The 16,675-nt window shown below is 35.7% G+C and overlaps 4 protein-coding genes across 4 annotated transcripts; 1 reads left to right on the top strand and 3 right to left on the bottom strand.

The window, feature by feature from the left end:
• Window positions 1–723: 723 nt before the first annotated feature.
• LOC120009704 (class I heat shock protein-like) lies at window positions 724–1,357 on the bottom strand. Its single transcript, XM_038860390.1, has one exon. The coding sequence runs from the start codon at window positions 1,317–1,319 to the stop codon at window positions 900–902; it is 420 nt and encodes a 139-aa protein (XP_038716318.1). The 5' UTR covers window positions 1,320–1,357; the 3' UTR covers window positions 724–899.
• A 445-nt stretch (window positions 1,358–1,802) lies between these two features.
• LOC120009849 (zinc finger protein CONSTANS-LIKE 8-like) lies at window positions 1,803–3,861 on the bottom strand. Its single transcript, XM_038860566.1, has 3 exons — window positions 3,108–3,861; window positions 2,358–2,579; window positions 1,803–1,953 (listed from the first exon to the last, which is right to left on the bottom strand). Exons 1-3 carry the CDS (start codon window positions 3,801–3,803, stop codon window positions 1,921–1,923), a joined length of 951 nt encoding a protein of 316 aa, XP_038716494.1. The 5' UTR covers window positions 3,804–3,861; the 3' UTR covers window positions 1,803–1,920.
• Window positions 3,862–8,779: 4,918 nt separating this feature from the next.
• LOC120008454 (pectate lyase-like) lies at window positions 8,780–10,578 on the top strand. The gene is made up of 3 exons (XM_038858777.1): window positions 8,780–8,940; window positions 9,075–9,815; window positions 9,915–10,578. The coding sequence occupies exons 1-3, from the start codon at window positions 8,831–8,833 to the stop codon at window positions 10,273–10,275; spliced, it is 1,212 nt and encodes a 403-aa protein (XP_038714705.1). The 5' UTR covers window positions 8,780–8,830; the 3' UTR covers window positions 10,276–10,578.
• Window positions 10,579–12,929: 2,351 nt separating this feature from the next.
• LOC120008707 (classical arabinogalactan protein 6-like) lies at window positions 12,930–13,382 on the bottom strand. The gene has a single exon (XM_038859090.1). The coding sequence runs from the start codon at window positions 13,380–13,382 to the stop codon at window positions 12,930–12,932; it is 453 nt and encodes a 150-aa protein (XP_038715018.1).
• Window positions 13,383–16,675: the final 3,293 nt, after the last annotated feature.

Here is a 16,675-nt window from a genome sequence, read left to right as displayed (position 1 = left end):
TTGGATTTTATTTTAAATGTCAACATTGCCCTTTAAACCCTATTTTCCTCTCCTTTGTTAAAAACCCTCAAGACTAACATTCTTGTCTTTTCCCTACTTTTGTGAAACCCTAATAAAGGAACCACCTTTCCCTCTTAAGGTTTTTCTTTTGTTTATTATTTATTTAATTCTCCTATTTTTTAGATATTTTCTAGGGTTTAGTTGTATTGTGTTTGGGTTTGAATTTTTATGGGCTTATGGTCCAAGAAATGGGCTTTAGGATTTTTTGCATGCTTGTGGGTCCAAGAAACAGACTTTGAATTTTTGTGAACATGTGGGCCTATGAAACGGGCTCTTGAATTTTGAATTTTTACATTATTATTATTCTTCTTCCTTTTTTTTTGTTTGGCCAGACGAAAACCGGATACTACAAAGCTTTTAAGTTTTAAAGTGTGAAAGAACAAATTTATAAAAAGAAGAAGAAGAAAGAAAGAAAGTCTCGTGGGAAGAAGAAGAATAGATAGGGTAAGAGTGTAATTAGTCCATCTATGGGTAATTTCTGAACAGTAATTCTTGCAGTAGCTTGTACATTCAACTGTCAATAGCAATATCTAAAGATATGTAGGCTTTTGGTCTAAAGCAAGTGATTATAAATTGGGGCTGTTTGTTGTTGGTTTTGGATTCTGCAGCCCCCACAAGTGAGGTGAATGGTGAAATAATAATGAATTAAAAAAACAAGAACAATAAGAAACATCAAACTTAAAGAGTTTTATTTATCATTGATCATAATAATACATAGTAGTAATATGCATGACATCTGAAAGCTTCAACACACAAGCACACCATGACCAAATATACAACCCAATTATTTCCACAATCTCATAATTATGGCGATACCTCAATTTTAGTGTCAGCAATTTCTATTTGTCTTCAATCTGAATGACCTTCTTTTCTGGTTTCTTCACCTCTTGTTTACGGATAATCACCTTGAGCACCCCATTCTCCATGGAAGCTTTGACTTCATCAGTCTTTGCATTATCTGGTAGCTTAAACCTCCTAAGGAACTTGCCACGGAAGCGTTCAACGTGGCGCCACCTGTCATTTTTATCACCTTTTTCGGGAGCCCTCTCCCCACTTACTTTAAGCACATTACCCTCATCAATTTCCACCTTCACCTCCTCCTTCTTGAGCCCCGGAAGATCGGCCGTGAAGACGTGTGCTTCCGGGGTCTCTTTCCAATCTGTTGGGGTGTTGAGGACTGGACATTTATTCATCAATGAAAGGAAGGGGTCAAGAATAGTTTCATCATCACCACCAAATACTTTTAAAATGCTAGACATTTTTTGATTTGAGAAGGCCTTGTGTTGGTGAGCTCAAGTGATGTATCTCTAAAAGGAAAGAGTCGCATGTATTTAAAGGTGAGTGGAGTGAATCTTGAACTTTCTCAAAGGGTCTAAATTTTATTATTTTAGCATGTTCTATCACCTTCTGGTGTTGTGGAGCTTGAACCTTCTTTCTTCTTCTTCTCCAATCATTGTGCCCCTTACTATTATATATTTCATTTTCAAGTGGATAGGGCGATGAAGTTCTAGATGAAGCCGTGAGTAAGTATATTTATGTGTATTCTACAGAATACTATTCATTGGCCCATTCCAATTAAGTCTTGAAGGAGCTATGAAGCCCATTTTGTGGATAAGAAATTTGACAGTTGGGCCTCCATTTATAGATGATAGGGCTTTGAGGCCTGATAAGCCCATATCAATCTTTTTGTACCTTTTTTTGTTCTGTTTCTTAGAGTGAGTTTGCATCCCTTACAGTAACTATTGCCCATATCATGCAGAAGACAAAATGGACAAAAGATGGTATAGGAAAATAATTAAGGTATTGAAAGAACAAGGTTCCACATATGAGGCAATAATATTATGTTCAAAACTCTGTTCTTCAGTCTTCTCCGGTTCTCTTCACAAAACGACCCTGCAATAAAAAAAAGGAATGGTTTGAAACTTGAAAAAGAAGAACTGAAAGAACCAGCATATTGAAATCAAGACTTTTCAGGATTGGAGAGCATTCATTCTCATAATATATAATTTCTAATTCTCCGAGAGTATTATACAGTTTCTATTCATAAGTTGTCGCCTATGGTACTTAGGCTCAGAAAACGCGTTGTTAATGTGAGAGGGGATGAGCTTTACTTATAAGTTATTCAACTAGGTTACGCAAGACCGACATGGGATTATAATCTTGACTAATCCAGAAGAAGAAATCAAAGAGTACCGCTCTAAAAGAAATACTCAAAACACTAAAGGCATTCTAAGCAAAAAGAATTAAAGTAATTAATATGCATAGTTAGGATAAGGAAGGTGGTAATCTGAGTATACCTTGATACGAGGGCGCTTATCAGCATTAAGCTTACGGACTTCATATCGAATACGCTTAGAGAAGAGCCTGTTTTGCCTCTTTTCCTTGTATCTCAATATGCTTGCTTCTCTTTGTGCAACCTTCCACCCCTCTTTTGTTCCACTTTCCTCTTTCGGTTTGGTGCTACCAACCTCTGGAACACTCCATATATTCCCAACACTTCCCAAGCACTCTGTTGATCCCTGCTACAGAACAAATTTAAGTGCAAATCTCACACACCCACCTGCGATAATTGCTTATTGTAAAAACATATGATGAATATTTCATCTGCGTTGTTGAAATATATAAGTTAATTGGCACTTTCATTTCATGATCACATAACTAAGCCTATACTTGACAAGGGTGAAAATGTTTACCCAAAAGCAGACATACGCCCATGCCAAACATAGCCTAGCCTAAATAATTCATTCGATCAACCAACAGGCAACAACACGAGTACAAGACACTGATTACTGACAGGAGTTAAACTGGGCCATTAACCCAGCTGGCAAAAAAGAAACTTTGGGCCCCCCGAAAAGCCCAAAAAGTGCGTGGACCCACCACCACCTTCCCCAAGATTCCAATAAGCGGCCAAATCAGTACTCTTCAATAAAAACAAGTAAAAAGGCAAAATGTGCAGATCGCACACATGATGCACCCCAATTTACCAATACCACCAACAGCAAAGGAGGCATGCATGTATGATGAAATGTAAAAGATAGAAATCTTACATGGTTTGGGTCATGCAAATCAGGGACAACTTGTTCATCAACAAAAAGCGGGCCCTTATCTGACCAAGCATTCAATATGTGTTGATAATCAAGCTTCAGAACCAAGGAGGTGGTGGACCCACCACCACTGCTCCTCTGATGATCTATACCTTTCAACCATGAACCATCATCATCATGATGCAGATGATGATCATCAGTAGTAGCACAGCAGCAACTACTTACCTCCTCCTGCTCCTTCTTCACCTCCTCCACCACTTCAGCATAACAAACCCACTTCTCCTCACTCGCATCCCTCTCCTTACACCTCATCGCCGTCCTTACAAGCCGCGACCCCTCCTCCGCGCACGCGTATGGTGATAACGGCTCCTCCCGCTCAGTCGTGGAGGGGGCAGAGGTGGAGTTCTCCAGGATGCCTTGGAGACTGGCGGCCGTGCTGTTGGTGGAGGTGTCGAAGAGCATGGCCACGTGATCATCGTGCATGTCCTCCACGAAAAGCGGGATCTGTTGCTGCTGCTGCAGCCGCCGTTGCTTCTGTTCTTGTTTGTGCCGTTGACGCGTCACACGTGCAGGTCTTAGTGGCGAGTGGGTTTGTTGGGAAAGTTGGAGGCGGAGACTCAGGTACTTGGGCTTCTTCTTTCTGTTCTTGGCTCCAGTGTTTCGAGCCGTGGATTTTCTGGTCTTCTTGGTAGCTTTCATAGCGCAGGAGTGGTGGCTAGTGAGTTCTTGGTGCCCAACTTTTAAGTTTTTCTTTCCTCTCTCTAAAGGGTTGAGCCGTTGAGATTTATTGTTCGGGACATGAGACTTGAACCTATTTGGAAAAAGATGAAACAGAGTCGTTGGCCTAGTACAGAGACAAAAATGATGGCGATGGGTTACCTTTTTGACATGTGGAATAATTTGGTTGGGTGAGGATGGGGATTGCAATGTTATCTGGATTTTCTTGGATGAGATGAGGTGCAATTCTGTAAATATTGATTCATATGTCAGAAGTGGTACCCAATCCAACAATTAATTGAAATCTCAATTATCTCAATTGAATCTTAAAAATTAAAACTTCATTTTAAAACCTCAGAATTCCTTTAAGCAAGTAACACAACAAGATAAGTGTAGTTTAAAAATAAAAATGATAGGCATAATTAAATAAAATATAAAGATATTATATCTAAGATAAAAATGGTTAATTAAGTATCATATTAGTAACTAAATCTTAATTCAAAATTATGAATAATTGAATCACGAGAATACTTTTTCGATAACAACCCTAATTTCCAACTGTACATTATGATTTATGAACAATTGATAACGGCGTACACGAGAAAGTGCAAAGCAGGTGGGTCCCAGACACTATTCACTTAAGGAACACGTGGACAGAGATCCAAAGTGAGCAAAGAAATATCTGGCTACTTTGATCCTTGTTTCTTATCCTCCTCGGTTTGGCAGTTTGTAGATTCTTGAGACCCATTACTGGTCGTACCCGACCCATTGCTTTGATTATTACATCAGCAACCTCAAATATGTTCCTTGAAGGCAAGTAATTACAGCAAAAAAACAAACACATCAGGCTAAATCAGTCTACTACTACCGGGGGAGAAAAAAAACTAATAAGTAGTGAGAATATTCGTTTGGGGTTATCACAGCATACTGAAAGATCCGTTGGTTATCTGGTGTGTGGGAGTGGGACGGGATTACACGTTTGTGGAAGAGATTAGGCATACATTTGTTATGGAAAATGACATGACATGTAACCCATGTGCTTGGTAGCCCATGAGAGCCCAACAAGTTTATTCCATTGATTTAATCAATGGAATAATTTTATTTACACTATTTTATCTCATAATTTATTGTCCAAAATTCATTGTTTTAATATAGATTCTATTATTTTTTAAATTACAGTTTAGAATTAATTGTTTTAGTTTTGAATTCATTTGTTTTTTAAATTTCATTAAAAAAACAATGGAATTAAGAAACTTCATTGAAAAAAATAATAGAATTAAGATTTACCCGATAAAACTCATCGACAATGGATCTTGTTAGAAAGAGTTTTATGTGTTAATTCTGAATATGTAATTTTTTTTTAAAATTTAACATGTATTTTGAGAGTTAAAATGTTTTGAGAGTTAAAATGTAATTATATTTTGTTTTAGTTAGTTTTACTCTTATCAGTGTTTCTCAATAATTTTGCAGGAAACAGGATTAAATCGACTAATTTGGAGATTGATGTCGAATTTGAGACCACTAAAAATATAGTGATTTAAAATCAAATTTATACTCGAAAGCGCACAAATTAGTTGTAGTATAGGTGTGGTAAATATGAGTGTCGTATCTGTAGTGGCAAAAAATAGCACGGGCCAAATAACAATAAGAACCTGAGTCAAAGTCAACCCAAACAATGCTGTCGAAGACCTAGAATCAATGTCGAAGCTGAGAACGACATTGACTTCTCCTCGTCCCGAGATTGTTAGAGTCTCATCTTCTTATCCTTTAATTTCCATATATATACATGTGCTAGCTCAGTTTTGCAGGAAGCAACCAAGTTGATCTGATTCTGACACAAGAAGATATTCCCAACCTGCTCATTGACACAACCGGTGTAGCTCTTAACACCTAGAGCCATCCCACGTCCCATCATAGAGTAGCATCAGGAGGGTCAGAGTGGTTCAGAAGAAAGATACAATTTGTCTCTAATGGTAACCTAGGTAAGGATCGAACGATTATCATCCAGACACCTGTCCTCTATATTACCGTATAAATAGCAAAATCTTTCCAGAGGCAAGGGAGATCTTTCGGTTGGCTGACTTTTTCTCATTGACGTTCGATCTTCGATATATCCTTGACCCCAATCATTGAACCATATTCTGGATTCGTTTACACTCATTATCTCTGTATTTGATTATTGGCTCAAAAAGGTCTTCGATTATCATTCTAACTTCAGTGTTGGAGTGTCTTTGATAGGGACCACACCGGTGCGATACTCTTACCCATATTCTTCTATCCAAGACACAGGTTGTTGGTGGCTCAACGATACAAATCTTTGATTGTAGATTCTACCCTCTACTGCATCCACATGGACTGAATATTAATCAATTCCAATTCAAAATTTTCTCATTTCCTAGTCCCTGCTTTCTTTTTTGTTTCATTTTGCTCACCTATGGTTATTTGTTTTTCATTTCAGAAGTCTTGTTTTTCTTTCTCATGTCCTACTATACATCTCTTAGGCCATCTCATATTATGCCCTACTGTTCTTCTTTGTTGGTTCTATATACTTGCTGCTTATAAAAAAATTTCAAATTTCCTCAATTATCACTGATTATGGGAAGCAAATTGTTTTCGTGATTTTAACACAGATGAACAAATATAAGAATATAAAATAGTGATTAATAAAAATAAAATAACACTAGGGTTCCGATTTCACCAACTCTATATATTGTATTCAAATCATTTAACCGACAATTACCAATTCATTCATGCATGTCAAAGATCAAGTCTCCTAATTCATGTAATATTCATGAGCATCTAATTTACTATGTCTATTCTAATTTGCAACCATCCATGGACATCTGAACTGGTTAGGACAGACAATGACGCATTAGGATCAATGGTAACTTGTATAGCAATCACAAAAGCCCTAACGTATGACATCTATGTCTAGGTAACTTTGGTGTTAAATTGCAAGAAGCTAGTCTCAAATTAAACATGAGCCTCTGTCACAATTTGTATCACGCTAATCAAACCTAAATGGTAGCTAAATATCAAGATTCAATTATCAATAAAGCATAACAATTTAACACTTGACATAACATGAATCAATTATCAGTTAATCAAACCAAATTCATTAAAAACAATAGAGTGGATTCATTATCACCTTAGCAAGAGTATTAATTGTTTGTACTAGAATTACACAACAAAATAGAAATAAATAAAAACTTCATTCTTTATTTAGTTCTCTCCTCTCTCCTCTCTCCTCTCTCCTCTCTTCTATGCCGCCCGAGAACTCTTCTCCCCTGTCTCTGTTTGTGCTCTTGATATATGGCAAGTTTCTCTATTTATAGGAGATTAGAAGCTGCTGGTGGCTGGCTTTAAGTGGATGAAAATGATCAAGTCGCAATTTGCATTACACATGGGTCACAAGTGGACGGCTTGATCGGTGTATTGGCTTAGATGAAGACCCGGCTGGGCAACTGAGGTTAGATGATGACGATGTCGTTACGGACATAAGCAAGAGATATTTATGTGAGGGCATGATGATTGAGAGATTTTTGCACAAGTGGAGATGGTTTGTGCAATTGGATCATGGGTTGGCAGATGGGCTTTCAATTGGCTTGGTACATGGGGCTTGGCAAGTGATGGAAATTGAAAATGATTTCACATGGAAAATGATGGTGGACTGGGCTTTCTATTGGCTTCAAATGACGGCCTTTCAAATGATATCAAGAAATGGGTCCAAGATGAAGTAGACACAAGCAAATGAGCTCCTCATGAAATGAGCTAGAAAATGTTGAGCATAGGTGATGTGAGATTTCGAACCATTAAAATTATAGCGATTTAAAACTTAGTTTATATTCGCAAGTACACGAATCAATGATAGTATATTTTAGCAAATACGAGTGTCGAATCCACAAGGATTGAGTATTAATCTATTCTGATTCCAAAATTCACTATAGACATCAGTGAATAAAAACAAAAGATTGTTTATGATTGAAAAGGTATGAAATTATAAGAGAAAATTATAAGAAGCATGTGAAGAACAAACAAATTGGTGAGCTAGGGTTCCAACTTAATTAACAAAATATTGTATTCACACTTTTCAAGTGTTCTAGTCTTCTAGAATATAATAAGATGTGTAACGTTGTAAATAACTTTAAAAATATTTTTGGGGATGCCGCCTTGGGACACTGCGAAGTTTTATCGACCAAATCAAAAATATAGATATGTTTTTAGTAGCAGTCCCCAAACATCAAATCTTGACTCTGCCCTGGACGTAATGGTGAATCACAATAATGCCAAGTTGAAAATTTTACGTGAATTTGATTAGCGTATTCAGTGGAACAAAGTGATCAATGGCTCAAGGTCTTGGATATATGTTGCTTCATCCACATAGATTGGGGTAAAATGTCTATGTGGATATAATGGGCTCTTATTTTGGATGGATGTAATATTAATATATATATATATATACACAATATGCGGATGACTTTTGAGCCTCTATTAAAGAATTGTGTCCTGTGAGCTCGACATCACTACTTAATTGCAAGTCATAAAAAGACATATGAATACCTTCATTGAAAGTATTGGGGAGAGAGATTGTAAATAAATTTACCAAATAAGTTAAACCTGTCGGTCCAAACGGGTTGGTCAAAGGATTAAGTAAGTTAAAAGTTAATTTGGTTTATATACATGGGAAACCCTTGACACATTCAGGCCTGATAAATGATGAAAGCAATTATAAGGGTCAAGCCAATTGGACTTACATTACATATCAAGGTTTGAAATTATGTATTAGGCCCCGCTTGATTAACGGTTTCAAACTACCAACAAATGTAGACTTATATCTATCCAATACCTGAAATTACGATTAGGGTTTGGACCCCACCATGTCATGGTTAATGGAGTAATAATCACGCCATCACTCCCGGCTTTATCCTATTATAAATTCCACACTCACACATACTTCACTCCCACTACTCCTCCTCCTCCTCCTACTACTACTTTATCCAAAGGAGAAAATGTCAAGTCCTCTCCCCATTTTGATTTTCCTCCTCACTCTCCTAACTCCTCGTTTTGTCCTCTCTTCACCAGTTCAAGACCCTGAACTTGTAGTACAAGATGTACTCAAGTAAGTACATATATATATTGACATAATTTTGCTTTATATATATGTGTGTGTGTGTGTATATATGTATGTATGTATATATATATATATTATAGATATGTAACTTACATTTTGTACGTTGATTTTTGGGCATGCAGGAGCATCAATGGCTCTAGGAGAAACTTGGCATATATGTCTTGTGGGAGTGGGAATCCAATTGATGACTGCTGGAGGTGTGACCCTAATTGGGAGAGCAACCGCCAACGATTAGCAGATTGTGCAATTGGGTTCGGTAAGGATGCAATCGGAGGAAGAAATGGTCGAATCTACGTCGTTACAGACTCCGGCGATGATAATCCTGTAAACCCTATACCAGGCACTCTTAGACATGCTGTCATTCAAGATGAGCCATTGTGGATCATTTTCAAGAGAGACATGGTAATTAGGCTTAACCAAGAACTTGTGATGAATTCTTTCAAGACAATTGATGGTAGAGGTGCAAGTGTTCACATTGCCGGTGGGCCATGCATTACAATTCACTATGCTACCAACATTATCATCCATGGCATTAACATTCATGATTGCAAGCAAGGAGGGAATGGCAACATTAGAGACTCTCCTCACCATTCCGGGTGGTGGAGAGTATCGGACGGCGACGGAATAGCCATCTTTGATAGCAAGCATATTTGGGTAGACCATTGTTCGTTGTCTAACTGTAATGATGGACTAATTGATGCAATCCATGGCTCCACAGCTATCACTATTTCTAACAACTACTTTACACATCATGACAAAGTCATGTTGTTGGGACACAGCGACTCTTACACTCAAGATAAAGGCATGCAAGTCACTATTGCCTTTAATCATTTTGGTGAAGGACTAGTCCAAAGGATGCCAAGGTACATAAATTATAAATTTTCTCCTTTGTAAAATATTTCTTAATCAATAGTACTGATTTTGGGGCACTGGTTAAAATGATTCTTTGAATATTATTGTAGATGTCGACATGGATACTTTCACGTTGTGAACAATGACTACACACACTGGGAAATGTATGCTATCGGAGGGAGTGCTGCTCCGACAATAAATAGCCAAGGAAATCGATTTCTGGCACCGGACGTGAGATTTAGGAAGGAAGTTACAAAGCATGAGGATGCACCAGAGAGTGAGTGGCGTAATTGGAACTGGAGATCAGAGGGGGATTTGATGATGAATGGTGCCTATTTCAGGCAATCCGGGGCCGGTGCATCATCGGTATATGCAAGAGCTTCTAGCCTGAGTGCAAGGCCATCTACTCTTGTGGCTGGAATGACTACCACAGCTGGTGCACTTAACTGTAGGAAGGGCTCTCGCTGCTAAAAATAATTAATTAAGAACAAGCTAGCCATAATATTAAGTATTATGCTCGATCTTCTATAAGCAATTAATCTTTTATATATTTTGGCTAAGTATGCATTCACAACCTCTCTCTTTTGCTTAATTAGTCATTCTCTACTATCCTTATGAATGAGGAAAGCAAGAGCAGAAGTGTTACGGTTTGCTTCACATGTCAAATGCAAATGACTTCTGCTTTATGTTTTGAATGCAAATTATCTTCCAAAAAGACTTATATTTCATATTGTGGCATCAAAAGTCAAGAAAAGAAATGGAGATCAAGCTTGTCCAACTTTTTCTCATTTATTCTCAATTCCAACATGGAACTTTAATTTGTTTTCTCACTGATCGGGTTCCAACTTTCAAACACAATTAATGGAAGCACATCCAACATTTATTTGTCTTGCCACATTATAAATGTTTTGATGACCTTGGTTTAGTATAACGGTATATAATCATTTTAACTTTTAAGCAAAGACATTATAAAAGTATCCAAAATAATAGATTGTTATTTTGTTTTTGTTGCAAAACAGATCCTTCGCATACACACAGATAATAAAACAATAGACAGAGCAATCGAAAAATTGAGAAGAGAATAACACATAATTTATGTGGCTCGATAATTTTCCTACGTCTACTATTGTTTTCAATATAAGATCTACATGCTCGACTGGTATGCTACGCTCCCCTTTTCTAGAGTTCTTAGGTATTAATTAATACTTTTAATATAAGTCATTATTTAACAGTTTTAGTAGATGAGAATCCAAAAGTCACTACCATTTGAATGTGTATTAAAGAGTAAACATGTCAAATCCATTCAATAGCTCATAAATCACGAATGGAAAGTATATTCTGAGAAAATGGGTGTGTAACTCTCCGAATCAAACTTGTTGACAAGTATGACCACAATATCTTTGGCCATCAATACAAGAATAAAGTACACTAGATGAGAAAAACAGAATGACAAAGTCTTCTTTGCTCCGTCAATCAAGGAGAGACAACTCTCTTTGTGGGCCAAACCTTGGACGGTCTTTTAGGGCAATAGTCAACCAGCTAAATATAATAATTATTAAACTCGTGTGGGAAGACATTTGGAATTTAAAAAAAGTTAAATATATCGCCGCATGCAAATGAAATAACAGACACACTCATTACCATTAATTATTTTTTCTCCTTTTTAGTTGTCATGCATAGCTGAGACAGTAGATTTTACGTCCACATTTACATGGGTTCTTCTCCAACATGTAATAGGTGATGCACGTGCACCGACCAGAAGTCACAAAATACGGAATCTTTTGTTCTCGAGCCTAAATTAAGGATAAGAAGGTATATTAATATTCATATTTAATGGGCCGGGTTCAATTCATGTATCATACTTTAGACTAAATTAATCTTGCCCTACTCCTTTTTACATAAAATGAAATGTTGGTTAGTGATATTTGAGCTAAATAGTGATACATATAAGTGTATATATATATCTAGCGAGAATTCTCCTATAAGGACACAAAATAAGGATATAAAATAAGAACAATTTTATGACCATTGATCATAAGGACACAACATATATATGTTGTGTTTAGTTGGAGTTTATTTTATACTAACTCCATGTATTATAAACTGTGTTAAATAAATTAGGTTATAAGTTGTAAAATCCACTACTAGATATTTGCCTAAAATACACTGATTTTTTAAATAAATGAAAAAAAGAGAAAGGTAAAAGTAGCCAATGCGATTGTTAATATAATTTTAATTCTTTTTTTAACAATTTTAATTCTTGTTTATTAAAAAAAACTACGTAAGAATTAACAACTTTTTTTTTGAGTGTGCACCTGATAAATTTATGAGCTGGTGTAATGATTTAAAAATGACACATGCTAAACAAGCGCATGAGAATTCTATGCAGGGACTCGAAATAGGAATCAAACTCAGGGGCGGAATCATGCCCACTCAAGGGTGGGCGGCTACCACCCCCAAATTTTTTTAATAATACATATAATATTAAATGTATATACCTTTAATTCAATAAAATATTAGTTACATAATCTGAGCCTAAGACAATATATCAATAAACTAGAAGCCCAACTGAATAAGTAAGACTAAATGTCCCAACTTATGATGATGATACATGTTCCCCTTAACCCAACAACATATTAATCACAAAGAGAGTCATTTGATAAGGAAGAAAAATAAAAATAAAAAAATCAGAAGACCTTTCACGAACATGTCTTTCTCTCTCTTATTTTTTTCCTTTTTCTCTTTTCACGAAGTGTTTGATCGAATTCTATGCAATATTACCATAACTTAACAAATGATATAAGTCCCTAATATTCGATGTTGGTTCCATCAAACGAACATTGTTTAAAAAACAATAAATTCTTTATTAAGCGTTGATTCCTATTAGAGAGATATACTTAGTTTAGGTTGATCAATTGTCTTAAAGAATTTTATTGATGATCATAAAACAAACCCTCAAAAAAATCTGTCAAGGGATTCCTCTAACAGGTTACAACAAATGAATCAAAAACACTCACTCACATGAATTTACTAATTAAACATCATCATCGATCATCATAATTATGACCTCACAAATTAACACGCATGCGATCTCTTGAAATGCATGCATGTCTAGCTAGCTTAGCTTAGAAGAAGAAGAACCCAGCAACTGTGACAGCACCAAGGCCGGCAAAGACCTTGACGGTGGCAGCACCAGAATTTTCATTAGTGGGTGCCTCAGCAGGTGAAACCGTGGGTCCATCACTCACATCATCAGTGGCGGTAGGTCCCTCAGATGCCTCGCTGGCCGGGGCAGGAGGCGAGGAGACATCAGATTCGGGGGATGAGGCAGCAGGAGACTCGGATGAAGGTGAAGTCGCAGGGGCAGTGGATGAATCGTCATCGGTGGAGGGGGCAGGAGCGGTGGCGGCCTTGGGTGATGGAGATGATTTAGGGGTGGAGGCAGCTGTGGGAGCCTTGGCAGGGGCAGGTGTTTCTGCTTTCGTGGATGATTTGGGGGCAGCAGTAGGGGAAGTGGTGGGTGCTTGGTGTGCGGCAGATACAACAGACCCGGCAACCGCGACAAAAATTAAGGCCATAGCAACGAACTTGGGTGCCATTTTTTTTTTTGTTGGGATTTATGAATTGGAAGTGATTCTTGAGATTGCAGTATATTCTCTAATGTGATATAGAGATTACACCGCGAAGCTGAAGAATGAAGGAAGAGATGGGATTGGAGATAAAGATTATATAGGGTTAGGTGGGGAGGATTGTGAGGGGAATGTGAGGCCAATAGAGACTCGACAGTTATAAACGGTTGGTTAATTTTTTAGGGTTATTTTTGCATTTTGATTTTGATTTGAGTGATATGGTCAAAGGACAGGAACCCACTTTTTCTCAAGCTCCGGAATTAGATATACTATTATTTTCTTGTTTAATTAAATCATACATATCATTTATATAACTATCTTATAAATATATATTCTCCTGAAAATAGAAACTTTTAAAATAGTTTTTATTATATTGACAAGTGTATTTTTGAGTGTGCAAAAAATTGACAAACTAATGTTCCTTTTGAGTATTATATAAATGGAAAAAAATATTAAAGTTTAATATATAAAATATTTTTTATTTTTTTATTTGAAATAATTAAATATTTTAAATATGAAACTGGAATCCTAATTTAATTTAAGTTAAAATTTTAAAGTGCTGTTACTGATCGATATGTCTACACTTGTGGTTGTGGATTCAATTTATATGGACGTTCTTCAAGTAATCGTTTATTTATTCAATTACATATTATATTAAAAAATAAGAGTATTAAAATTTTAAATCTAAAATTTTAACAAAAGATATATTATTGGATAAAAATAATATGTGAATTTTAACTAAGTCATATTTAACATATTTCTTTAATTTATAAGTATGTGTTGGTTATCTTCTACTCTGAACAAAAGATCTCACTATTTCAGTTGTTGGGAACAATAGTTTTGTGGATATGGATGATGTATTTACAGGTGTGTCAGGGTTTGCTGTCGGTTTAAATGATTTGATAGAATTTTTATAAGATTCTACACTGAATCTGACCTTTGCACCAAACGAACTGTGGGCAATTTAAAGAACACAAGGCTGCTAGCTTTGAGGATTGCCTTCCGAGAAAATGACATAAAATGCCTAGAGTGTCAATCTGAAAAAAAGCAGGAAACAAAATATTATCATCGAAATGAAAAGAGTTTCTATTGAAAGGAAATGAAAAACAACACTTTGCTAGAATGCATCAAGTTTTTCATTGAAAAGTGATACATCTTGAGATGTGGGCATGCTATACAAGCTAAAATAAAGTTAAGAAATTGTTTATACTAAAATTTTTTCATTTTGCAGAAATTTAATTGGTTACCGACCTGAAATCTAGGATTCAATTACTACAAATAAGGCATGTCTGAAAATCCAGTGTCCAAGAGCTACAAATCAGAAAACATTTTGTCTTGAGGGTTTATTCTATTGTAAACCAATTTATTGAGAGGATGTCAAGATTCCAGCAAACTCATCCCAAAGAGAGTCCAGGGAAAACAGAATTATGTTAGCCCAACGTTCTTGATTTATCTCAAAGAACTTTTTAGCTAAAACGTGACACCATGAGGTCAAAGCCACGTTCGTTCTGCATATCAAAGAATAAGTCATTTTTACACGATTGTTCGTGTAGAAGCATCGGCATAATGGCTACTGTTAGCCATATTCCCACATTTTCGAGCATGAAGCTTGAAGACCAGTAAAGTGAAGACTACCACAACTTCTAAGAGAGCCCATATCCTCCTTGAAGAAGAAGCATATCCAAAGAAAGGTTGTCATGATCTCCATATCTAGGAGAGAGTTTCGGTTATGAAACCACTAACCAAGAGACACCAGCAAGCAACAAGAAGGTGGTTTTACCACGATCCCCGTGATGTCCCATGACAGATATGTGAAGAAGAGCAAAAGAAGAAATGTCCATCACTTGATACTATAAATGAAGAAAGAAGAGAAGACTGCAATCACCCCTCGTCAAACATAGACCCAATGCCTTCAATCATTTATTGCTTTCTTAGGCATGACTCTAGTCACTCATCTTTTTATTTAGCATGGCTCTGGCCAACTAGTTCTTAGATTTATCTTTTCCTTTCCAAAGCCCCTGCAGCTATGTCTTTATTTTAGCTTGTAAAACATGCGATGTATCCATTTTCAATGAAATTCCTAAAGCATTACAGCATTGTGTTATTTTTCATTTTCTTTCAATAGAAGCTCTTTCATTCAGGTGATAGTCTTCTATTTCTTGCTTTGAATAGTGAAAAACTCTCCGCAACTCCGTGGACGTAGGCATCCTTGACCGAACCACGTAAATCTTTGCGTCTTGTTTTCGATTGCTTTATTTTTTTACTTATTCTCTCCCAACAAACCTTAATTCTATATATATTCAGTTAATTTGAACTAAATTTGTTGTTTTCGTAACATATTTGAGGAACTTGACCATGTTTTTTTTCGAATTTTTTTTCACTTATGTGGATCTTAATTCAATAAATCTATTTATTATTTTCATAACAATCTTGAGGAACTTGACCATGGTTTTCCTTCTTAAAAATTCAAAAATTTTCACTTGCATGGATCTTAATTCAATATATATTAAATTAATTTGTAATAAATTTAGTATGAGATAATTATCAATAAATCACTTATGCACGATTTATAGACCAATAAGGACATTATTAAAAGTATTGTACCTATAAGTCCCTAACTAACCATTAATATTCCATTAAGTACAAACTTACTTAAATAAAAATTAAAATACAATTTTATCTCTTACATCTATACGGCGTATGTATCCCATTATTTACCATGTAATGTTATGCTGATATCATCAACTTGTTTTTTCTTTAAACAAACTTCAAAACATTTTATCTTTCAAAATACATGTTTGATTAAAACAAATTAGATATCCAAAATCAACACTGAGTTTTTTCCAATGAGGCCCATTGTCGATATCTTTTGGAACTGAAAAACTGGTCAAAAGAACACTTATTTAAACAATAGAGTTTCATACTTTTGCGCATTGGTTAATTGGATAAAAATCATAATTGAAAATTTTAATTTTACCATGATAAATGATATTAAGTATGTAAAAATGTTGATATGAAATTTCATAGCAACGGACTATATATGGTCAGTCAAACAAGAAATTTCATTATTATGAGAATAGTGAAATTTCTTGTTTGAGTAGTCATAAATACTATGTTTGCTATGAAATTTTATATAAACATTCTTATATGCTTAATATGAATTATCAAGACTGAAACTTAAAGAAATTTCAATGTTATAATTGAAAATTTCATTGATTTAAAGAAATTCACTGTATATTACT

This window comes from Tripterygium wilfordii, chromosome 11, assembly GCF_013401445.1.
Source record: "Tripterygium wilfordii isolate XIE 37 chromosome 11, ASM1340144v1, whole genome shotgun sequence".
Classification (NCBI taxonomy): Eukaryota; Viridiplantae; Streptophyta; class Magnoliopsida; order Celastrales; family Celastraceae; genus Tripterygium; species Tripterygium wilfordii.
This window is presented reverse-complemented; position numbering and strand designations above follow the sequence as displayed.